The sequence below is a fragment of the Helianthus annuus genome, chromosome 12 (genome assembly GCF_002127325.2).
Source record: "Helianthus annuus cultivar XRQ/B chromosome 12, HanXRQr2.0-SUNRISE, whole genome shotgun sequence".
Taxonomy (NCBI): domain Eukaryota; kingdom Viridiplantae; phylum Streptophyta; class Magnoliopsida; order Asterales; family Asteraceae; genus Helianthus; species Helianthus annuus.
In genome coordinates, this window is record NC_035444.2 from 36095822 (window position 1) to 36107219 (window position 11398).

The 11398-nt window shown below is 37.0% G+C and overlaps 1 protein-coding gene and 1 long non-coding RNA gene across 2 annotated transcripts; one reads left to right on the top strand and one right to left on the bottom strand.

Annotated features, from left to right (window-relative positions):
• Window positions 1-7281: 7281 nt before the first annotated feature.
• On the bottom strand, window positions 7282-8977 carry LOC110894734. Its single transcript, XR_002566641.2, has 2 exons — window positions 8688-8977; window positions 7282-8384 (listed from the first exon to the last, which is right to left on the bottom strand). It is a non-coding gene; the product is annotated as an uncharacterized LOC110894734 (long non-coding RNA).
• A 316-nt stretch (window positions 8978-9293) lies between these two features.
• Window positions 9294-11193, top strand: LOC110896629 (transcription factor bHLH75). The gene is made up of 6 exons (XM_022143861.2): window positions 9294-9728; window positions 10016-10132; window positions 10222-10287; window positions 10418-10486; window positions 10563-10640; window positions 10990-11193. Exons 1-6 carry the CDS (start codon window positions 9360-9362, stop codon window positions 11071-11073), a joined length of 783 nt encoding a protein of 260 aa, XP_021999553.1. The 5' UTR covers window positions 9294-9359; the 3' UTR covers window positions 11074-11193.
• The last annotated feature ends 205 nt before the right edge of the window (window positions 11194-11398 follow it).

The window sequence follows — 11398 nt, forward strand, 5'->3', positions numbered from 1 at the left end:
CTTTTCATCACACCCGTTTGTGTGTTGAGTGTAATTGTTATCACTGTTTCGTTTTAAGATTGTGACTTGTTTTACAAAATCTGTATTAGATTTGTTTTCAAAAGTTTCAATCTTATCAGTACCCTTGGATGACACAAACTTGACATCCTTTTCTTTCTTTTGAACTCGAGCTCTTGTTGTTTCAGGCTTTTGAGCTCGATTGATTGGTTGTTTACCTTTAGAAGCAGTAGGTTGTCGAGTGGTTGGAGATTTTTGATTACCAAAATGTTTCCTAATCTCAGCCTTAGGAATTGGATCACATTGTGTTACCACAATTCCCGGAAGTGTTTTTCCCAAAAATTTGTTTGTATTGTCTTCAAAGACTTTGTCAATCAAAGATTTATTTACATTTTTAATTGGAAAAACATGATCTGAGTAGATTTTATTATCTCCAACCAAAGTGTACAACACATTACTGCTTTTAACAGTAGACACACTTGTCTTATCAACCTTGACAGGATCAATCACTTGCTTCTCAACAGATGAAGCCTCAGGAGTATCAGGATCACAAAGGATGTGATTCTCAATGGGAATGACAACTCCTTTCATCTTGTTAAGTGAGTTATCCTGTTCACTCACATCCACTTCTGATTCATCATCCGATGACTCACAGTCCTCGATGATTGGAGGACTTTGTTTCATGGATGTTGAAGCTTCCTGTTGCTCTGTGGATGTATTTTCAGAATTCTCCGGTTTGAACCCTAGGCCAGTAGAAAATTCCTCAAAGTTCAAAGGCACACTGGGTTCATACCGGGGCATTTCCTCTTCATCAGGCATCTTGGTATAGTTGTCCATCAAAGGGGGTGGACACGCCTTATACCCTACACCTTTCACGTTACCTTTCAGTTGTTGAACGTCTATGATGTGATCAAGCACAAATCGGGAGTTAGAATAACTATCCAATTTCTGTTTGATCGCATCATGCTTGCATTGGGCAATGGCTAATTGCTTCTTAGTTTCTTCCACAAGGTTAATGTACTCATTTATACTTACTTGTTTGTGGTAAACTACTTTGTTAACCTCGGACACATTTTTCTTTAATGTTTCTATTACAGATTTAAATTCTTTTTCATTCCGGGTTAAAGCCATGTTTGCCTCTTGGCATTTTGACAGTTCAATAACCAAATTCTGATTATGACTATGAAGCTTTTCTGATTCAAGCTTCATCTCTGCACATGATTTACAAATACTAGGAGCAGGAGGTTCAGAAGTTACCTGACTAGTAGAGGCTGAACCATTTGCCATAAAGGCAGTTTGAAAAGAAAAAGCTCCATCTTCAGAGAATAGCTTTTCCATTTCCATTGATGTATCAGCAGCCTTCCTAATCAGAATTGATTTCTGACATTTAAGCTCATCAGCTTCATTCAGTAGCTCCTGTATATCATCATCTCCTTCTTCATTCACATCAGGCTCTGAGTGATTATCCCCAGAAACAGAGCCTTCTTCATCCGAACTGCCCGAATAACCAGAACTGTCATCGCTCCCAGAAGATTCTTCTTTATGAACCTGCTCGATGACTTTAGCATACAATGCAGTTCCACTTCCTTGATCACCTTCACCAAACTGCACTGACCAGTCACATCCTTCATCAGCTTGAACAGCCAAAGCCCGATTGTGATTGGTAGCTCCAGGCTGTCCCTGATTGTTGTTCACTGCCACCATCCTCCTCTCACGGTTTTCTTGTTGGGCATTCGCATTAGTCTGGTTTCTGAACGGGTTGTGATTGCCGTGTTTTGTTGGTCGAGTGCACTCACGTTTAAAGTGCCCTTTCTCGCCACAATTAAAGCACGTGACGGCATTAATATCAAACCCATACTTCGTGTTTTTCTTTCCTTCCAACGAAGTTCTTCCAGTTCGTGCCATGAAATCTTTTGCCCTTCTAACCGCACTAGCAAAAGCCCATTTAATATCCATCAACTCCATTTCTTCCTTGTCGATCTGATCATAATCTTCATTGGTCATGTTGATGTTTCCAAGCTGACCAGCTACCAAACCACAGTAAGCACTGACCATGGTGTTGATAATTTCCATATGTTCCTTAGCAACTTCAATACTAAGGTGTGAAAGATTTGAGTTGTCGACTCGGATTGTGTGATGACTTTGGGATTGAGGTTGAGGATTGCTTGTATAGTGAGCTTGCTGTTGTTGTTGTTGAGGTTGTGGTTGTGGCTGTGTTGGAACAGGAATGTAAGACCTCGGATCGAATTGAGGTTGTGGTGGAGCAGCTGTTGATTGAGGAAATGGAAAAGAACTCGTATTGGACACAAAAGCAGTTTGAAGCTTCGGTTGCTGAACAGAACTAGCTGAAGGACCAAAACCAGGCAAATACATTTCTGTATTTTGAGGAGCTGGAGCACGCCTTGCTTTCCTAATTTCTTCATCATTTTTATGTTCCAGCTTCTGAATGAACTCATAGATGTTAATCTCATCTAGAGCTTTAGTATGCTTCAACAGCTCAATAAACGAACTCCATTTTGGGGGTAGGGCGTCAGCAAACCTGTTCACCATGTCTTGTTGAGTAGCTGCCACCCCATAAGCACACATTTCACTAATCAAATGATAGAAACGTGTGGTCATATCATTCAGAGTCTCGTTTTCCAAAAACTGAAAAGATTCAAATTCTTTCTTCAACAAATCATGCCTAGACTTTCGAGCAGCTGCATTGCCTTCTCCTCTAGCAACTAAGGCATCCCACAATGCTTTCGTGGTCTTGCAATATGAAAACTGATGGTAGATGTCTTTGTTGAGTGCTTGAGTAAGTATGGCATATGCCTTTTTCTCCAATTCATAAGCCTTCTTGTCATTTTCAAGCATATTGGCGTAACCTTCTGAAGTGGATGCTCTACTTTCAAGACTTTCATTGAATGCATTGACAAAACACATCCAAAGGTCGGTGCTTTGTCCTTGAACATATGTGTGAAATCGGCCTTTCCATGATGGAAAATCGTTCATGTGGTTCAGCTTTGGTGGACGATTGTTACTGCCTGTTTCACTCTCACTAATCAGAAGATTCTGAAGACTTTGACTTTGATTGGATACCAAAGCCCATTGACACGAACTTATTGATTGTTGTTGTTTTGGAATGGCACTCGTCATATATTCAGCCATCGACATCTGTTTCAGATCTGGTTGTGGATCCGTACTCCAATCCCAAGGACTTGTGCAACTCATTGTGATCAAAAATTAACAAATAACCTACACACCACAAACTGTTAACAACAAACAGACAACAATTGAAAGATACAATCTGATCGAAAGATCAAGACTTGTTCGAAGGATCAACAGTGATCGAAAGATTACTGTTGAGTTTCGAGCAATAGTCTTCGAAAGATTCTCAATGAAAGATCCTTATCTTTCGACTGATTATCACGAAAGATTCAATGTTCGAAAGATTTATATCTTTCGAATACTGATCTCGAAGGATTCACAATGAAAGATCCTTATCTTTCGAGATGTATCCTTATCTTTCGGACAACCGACTTTCGAAAAGATTCCAACTACGAAGGATAACCCTTAGACTTCGAAAGACTACTCGAAGGATGCTTATCTTTCGAGCTGCCTTTGATCGAAAGATGTCGAAGGATATCTTTCGATGTCGAAGGATATCTTTCGACAGCTCTGACACACTGACACAAAGTACGACGGGTTGGTGAAAAAGGTGATGTGTTGATGTACCAACTTTCGGCAGAAAGGATGGTTCTGCAACAACTTTTCACCAAACAATTGACTTTCAAAAATTTTGCCAAAATAAGCAACCTTATCTTCAAGAACTGGTCACCGGAAACACACCGGAGATATGGCCGGAAAAATTAAGGTTTCACAAAAACGATTTTTATGTTACCCAAACCGACCCCGAACACTCCCGATAGGTTTAGTACGCGTTTTTATGCAGAAAACTACCAAAAACGGGTGCTAAGCCAAGTGTCCAAACACACCAAGAATCTTGAACAAACCGGTTTTAAACAAGGTAAAGAGCGAGGCTCTGATACCACTTGTAGGTCCCTTTTCTCGGAGGATCGAGAACAAACCTAAACCTTGTTATACTAACCCACTAGCGAGTGCGGAATCCAAGCTAGCGGGCAAACCGGAATGATGCAAGAACAAACACAAGAACACACAAAGTTCACCGATTAACACCACTGTATTAATACGTATGAAGGTTTACGGTTACAAGCACAATGTTTACAATCTTGTTTGCAAACTCTCTAAAGTGTGTGTGTGTGTGTTTTCCAGCAGAGTTTCTCTAACTCTCTAAGTGTGCTTCTTTTCACTAACACTAACACACTGCATGGGTATTTATACCCATACATAACAGGTCTGTCCGAAGGATTCGACAGATGGTCCGAAGGATCATCTGTCGATGACAATGTGTCCGAAAGATCAGCATGGACATCGAAGGATCATCCTTCGATGCCTAATGGTCGAACCATGGTCGAACCATATCTTTCGAGCACCTCGAAGGATGATGCGTATCCTTCGAGGCTATCCTTCGATTCAGATAAACATCATGTTGTCCAAGTCAAACTAGGAGGATAGTTAACTTGGTCAACTTACAGACTGATTTAGGACATCGTTTACATACAGACCGAATACAGACAAAGTACAGACACAAGTGCACCAACAAAAATCTATTGTGTTTCTTAATGCCTTCGACTTCATTGCTTTGCTCATGAAATTTTTTTGCAAGCCCCCCATGCTAACAGGTTGAGTTCCAAATGTAGCCGCTGGACCACCCGTTACCATAGTAGGACCATCACCCTTAACGCTATGACTTTTGAAACTTGATTCGTCATCCCCGGCTCCCATGATCGTCGACTCTTTTTTGTGGTCATGTCTAATGGTGAACACACTACTGGTACCACCCGAATCATCGTCACATGCCCAAGAATAGCATTGCTCATCCTCGTATTCATCAAAACATGGTAGAGTGTGGTACAAGCGATAATCCCTCTCACAAGCCATTTTGAGCCAGGAATTTAGCTCTGCTACCAACTGATGTAGACTAGGAAATGGGATACGTAATCGGACATGTTGATTCACACAGAATACCAGGAACAATTCTTCCAAAATTCGTCGATTCTTGTGGAATACCGAAAATTGGGGGTTTCACACTCAAAACACTCACAAGTGAATTGGGAGAAAAAAATGACTTTTCATAAACCTCAAAACTATCCCTCAATACAAATTACATGAGAACTTATATAGAGTTTTTATGATCAACTCAATGGACATAAATTAAAACAAAACTTAATGAACACTAAATGTGGATTTATTTCATTACATAATTGAGCCGACACTTGATATTCCCGCATCAGTGGAGGTGGTGAGGTGGGGGAAGAAGAAGGGTGGCGGTAATTATAAATTAAGTTTAATTAAAAAAATGTGGCTCACTCATTTATATATATATATATATTGTATTTGGCGTAAGGACCATCATGTTTTTTTATAACATACATTATGAATATACTTAATTGATAATTTTAATGGTGTTGGCTGGTAAAAACCATCATAGTTACAATATTCATACCACAAGAATTATCGATTAATAAGTTTACAAACGTCGAAATCAACTACATTCTCCTTAAAAGTTAAGGACCAGTGGTGCAAAATCTGCAAACCACAACGACCAACCAAACAAACTATGCATTAAAAAAAACTTTGGGATCAAATTTGCCCATAAGGGATGAAACCACGCAATCTTGAGCATGGCCCATACACCTTTCAACATATCTCTTTGTTGATTACACTGAAATCCATTAGAGACATATACCTGGCGGGTACATGCATTGGAACATTATACTTTAATGAAAAAGAACAACCCACCAACTCTTCGATTAGTGCCTACCATAATATGGGCAAATATATATGTATACTTTTAGTGGGATCTAGATATTAAACAATATAAGCAAGAAACAAGTGATGGGACCATTTACGGATATATCTCCTGAAACTAGCTAGCCCCACCAGGGAAACACAACCAAAGAAGCTGGAATTTCCACGAGGTCCTCTGAAATCTATATTCTTTTTGAGTAATTAGACCAAAACCTATACATATATAAACCAGAATATCATTGTTATTTAACATAAGTATAGAAACCCATTAACTGTATAAGAAATGAGAATTCTTATGCCATTGATTAAACCTAAATATCATTGTTTCAAAAATGATTTAAGATTCTCAATTAATAATTTAGCTTATATTTGTTCAGAATAACACCCATATTTAATAGTACATTAATAACTAGCCAACTACGTTATCACCAAGGACTGCTTCGTGGGCTTGAGAAATTTACTTACATTAAAAATTTTATTAACATCTTATGATATGTTTAATGACTCACAATATACTAAACAGGATCTTAAGACATCATTAAGATAAAAATAGTCAAACGGGGATTTTAGTAGTGTACTAAACGAAAAGAATGGCCCTTTATGTTGACTATATCTATATAGGTTATGATGTGCACCAACCTATAAATTACTTTACATTAATAGAATTATGTCACTAAATAAAAATAAAAAGACATGTTTACAAATGTTATTTTGTTTTATAAATGTTTTGAATTGACAGTTGTAGATGTAGATGAGATAAATTTTAACATAATTGAAAATTTTGAAAAATCCGGAAGAAACATGTATTAAACAATTTTTATTGACATAGTAAACAACTTCGTAACTAATTTTCATGTATAAATAAAACAAATACAAACAACATCAATTTAAATTCAACAAAAGGTGAACTGTTAAATTAAACAAAGCTTGCTTTCTACTATTACAGAAAATGTCAAGAATCATATTACCCGCGTTACATGATGCTATGTGCTCAAGGGTATCACCGTAATTTCACATCGATTGTGTGCCTCATGCCCATTGAAGCTTTACTTCTTTGTCTATATCATTCTTGATCCGCCTTAGAATTAGTTTCAAGACAATGAATGAGTATGAAGATACAAACTTCAGGATATTAGAATCAGGATAGAGATCCTAGAATCATGTTGATTTGGGTTGTCTTTTATTGCTAATGGATCAAAACAAAACAATATGGTTTAAAAGTAACATCGTAAATCGCTTATATTTCAAGTTAGATTAATATTTTAATGTCGTGATTACTTGTATAAGAACTAAATGGCAAAAGAGTGTTTACAGGTCAACCCAAACGGACCCGTTTCAGCATGTAAAATAATGTAATGTAAATTTCGATGGCGTAAACGCGTAGTGCCCAAACATATCAGATTAAAGAACTTAGTTGAAACGCCAAGATTAAAGGAATGAATGTTTTCCTTTTGGTTTGGGTCCATCAATCAAATCAACTTCTGGTTATCCAATATGCATTCTCTCTCGATCAATGCAACTTTTGTTATTTCAACTACGTTGAGAATCCAAGCAGTGCCATTTGAATGAATCTGCAAGCCCAACACTAAACCAACAAACCCAAAAATAATGACGAATGCAAACACATAATGAAGCAAATATGGAATGAATTTGTTGACCCGAAACACTTTATGCCCAACAGTTTCAAAGGATGCGTCAGACTGAATCACCATGGCTGTGTTAGAAGTAGTTCCACTGGAAGCAGTCGCTGTAGTATTTGCTGAAACAACCACTCTTTCAGGGTTAGGTTGGTTTTTGGCAGCAGGTTGAGGAGGGGTTGCGTTTCCGTTTGCTGGAGGCTTGGTACAGTTCCTTGCTAAGTGCCCTGGCTCATGACAGTTAAAGCATCAAATTTTGGACTTGTTAATTCCCACCTTACGGTCTCCAGAATTAGTCCAGTTGTTCTTTCCAGTTCTCTTCAAAAAATTCTTAGCTCTGAAAGTTGCCATAGCCATTTGCCATGTAATGTCCATTTCCTCTACATCATCTGGATACATCTGATCCAAATCAGACATGACAAAATTAGGAGGAGTAATATCACCTGCAACAAAAGTATTCAAACAGTTTATAATAGAGGTGGCAATTTCTGGATTTTCCTTGGTCTGTTATGAGAAAAATGCTAAGAATTCATTCTTGACACTTGAGACTACAGTAGCGTTGAATGATGATGAAGCAGGTGCTGTTGGATAGAACACATTTGCTAGTGCCCATTCTTGTGCGGCTTTAGCTGGTGTGGATCCTTTGAACATCTGGAATCCAGTTTTTGACACGAGGGCAACATTGTTGGAAGCAGAGGGTGTTGTAGTAAAAGCTGCAACAAGCAAACTATTTTTATGATTAGTTTCCCTCTGCTTATCATCTAATTCACAAGCCTTGATATGCGAGATCATTTCAGATAGACTGCATCTGGCGACATCCTTAGTCTTTAAAGTGCATGCATTCCATCATCGAAAAGATAACCTCTTCACAAACAACTTCAACCATTTACAAATCACATGAACATGTTAAAGGGATATATTTTACATGAATTTAGCATAAAGAAATCAGAAAAATGAAATTTGTAAAGAGAAAAAGGCACAAAATATGATGCTATATGCAGATGTCTTTGGTTGGAAATAAATTCCAAACAAAATATCATGTTCAATCCATTTTAACTTTTTAATCCCAACTTTTACTTTTGGTCAAAATATTTCACAACCAACGACGCATCCTTTTGCGTTTTTCTTCTTGCCGGCAATCTCAATCTCTGGTTGTAATGAGCCGGCAATAGCACTAACCTTTTCTTTTGCGAATTGCTTCTTCTTCTAAAACTTGGTTCAGATTTGATTAATATCTTTTAATTCTACCTCTGGCTTCAAATCAATCGGAAATTTTGTTGCGTTTCCGATTTACCCATTGGAATAAACCTCAAGCATTTAAGCATTTGGGTTCAGAAGGAAACCCTAACGAAAACGAAATCTCCAGAAGGAACAACGAAAACCTTGAGATTGATAAAAGGAAGAAGAAACATTAGAGAATGATTGCTGGTCTTCAATTGGAACGGGGATAGCTCGTAGGGTTTTGTGAATGATGCGTATGGGAGAATGAAAATTAGGTTAACTAGGTTGTTTTTATACTCGGGTCAAAACCGGGTATGGGCACCGCATCCCGACCCACATACAAGTAAATATGACCCATCCATTTTCCCGCCCAAACCAAGCTGAGGAAGCAACACCACAAGATGCCACGTGGCCCTAAATTATTCTCATTTATTATATATATAATATAATAATAGATAAAATCTAAATGTTTCTTATCTCTTTGTCCACACAAAATCCAAAATAAAACAGGAACATAGAGACAAAGACAACTATGCATATATAGAGAGAGAGCGACTACACACAACTGGCAATAGAAACCCCTAATTGGGCAAATCTAGTAATAGCTTTCTATTATTAGAAGATTCATATATGGAGGGTTTCACTTCAAGTTTCCATAGCTTTAAACCCTCGTTTCCTTTTATAGATGTTGATCAAAACATGGTGTTACTTAACCAGTTTTCAATCCAATATGACAATTCAAACATGAGTTCTCAAACCATCATGGGGCTTCCAAATGACAATTTTTTCTGTCAACAAGTATTGCCGTCTATGGATCATCAATTCATGCAAAACTTTCAACAAGGTTTTCAACATGAACATAAGAATGCCAAGATGATTCCGGAGGCGGTTCCTGTTGAAAATCGGAAGAGAAAAACAATGGATGTATCGTCAAGCAGTTCGGGGAATTCATCATCTCATCCGCTTACCGAAAGTGGGATTGATGAGAAGAAATATCAGGTATTCACTTTCTCTGGATAGTAAGGGATTTTTTTTACAAAAAGAAAAAGAAATGTTTTGTAAGAGTGATTTTTTTTAAATACTCTTTTCACTAAAGTAACTCATATGTTAAAAAACTAAGTGAAAATTTATGTTTATGATTTGAAAACAAAGTTCATGAAATGGCAAAGTTACAAAAAGAAAAAGAAATATTTTGTAAGAATGAGTGATCTTTTGAAACTCTTTTCACTAAAGTAACTCATATGTTAAAAACTAAGTGAAAATTTATATTTATGAGTTAATAATAGAGTTCACGAAAGGGCAAGAAAATGAAACCATGTGACAGTGGCGAAGCACCAAAGGAAGTGGTACATGTTAGAGCCAGAAGGGGCCAAGCAACTGATAGTCATAGTATAGCAGAAAGGGTAATTAAGCTGAAAAATTGGATTCTTTATATCACTCCACAATGGTTCAAAGCATAAACCACTCACAAAACTCATTCTTGTGGCAACAGGTTAGAAGAGGAAAAATTAACGAGCGGTTGAGATGCTTGCAAGACATCGTGCCCGGGTGTTACAAGGTATATTTCGAAACTATACCAAACGAAACAAAACCGCATGTCTTGGCGATGCATTACCATGAGATCGAATCTTAGGAGTTTATAATCTTTTTAACTAGCTTGATTAAGTTGTTCCGTTATATATTGACAGTCAATGGGCATGGCAGTAATGTTGGATGAGATAATTAACTATGTACAATCCTTGCAGAATCAAGTCGAGGTGAGTTATAATTACATTTTTAGACATCTAAATATTTATAGAACTCTTGATCTAATTTCTTCAGTATGCATTTCAGTTTCTTTCTTTGAAACTCACCGAAGCAAGCAGATTTCACAACTTAGATTCAGTTTTGACGCATATGGACCATTTTCAGGTAATTAAGAAGAATAACCCAAATTTGTAAAGTTCAAACTGGGACTCAAATTTGAGTTTCAGACTTTGATAATCCACTTTTTACTTAGAACAGATAAAAAGTTCTACTGGTTTTAACTTGTGTCTCTTTTATCATTTGGTATATATTAAATAAGGTTAAATTAGGTATATAACCTTATTTATTTGTTAGTAACTATCATTCGAGAATGATATATATTAAATTAATAGGTATATTTCTTTTGTTACACTATTTTATTGTTTGAATGTATTTAATGATGGATGGGTTGGGAATATAATAATGGCATGTCACATAAGATTTGGTGATTAAAGACAAATTTGATTGATGGCAGATGGGAAATGTAATCAACGGAGCGAAGATGCAAAGACCGGAGGAGAGAGAAGAGATTGGCCCGGTTGACCGGAGTTTTGGCTAACATCATCCTTCAATGCCATACCGTACAACATAAAACAAAATCCCTTTTGTTTCATACGTAAACATACAATGCTTGTATTATTGTTTCTATACATACCAATCTATAATCATGACACTTAAATGAAATAAAAACAAAGTTAATTAATACGGTACTTCAGTGATATATACATAGGAAAGTTAATATACAATGGATCTTTAACATGTAACTAGCATATGACTTAATTACGGATGTTCATTTGTAAATTAAGTAGACTATAAATTTCAAACCCTAATTATGTATGAAGAAGAAATCACGCATGGGTAAAACACAGAATCATGCATAGGTT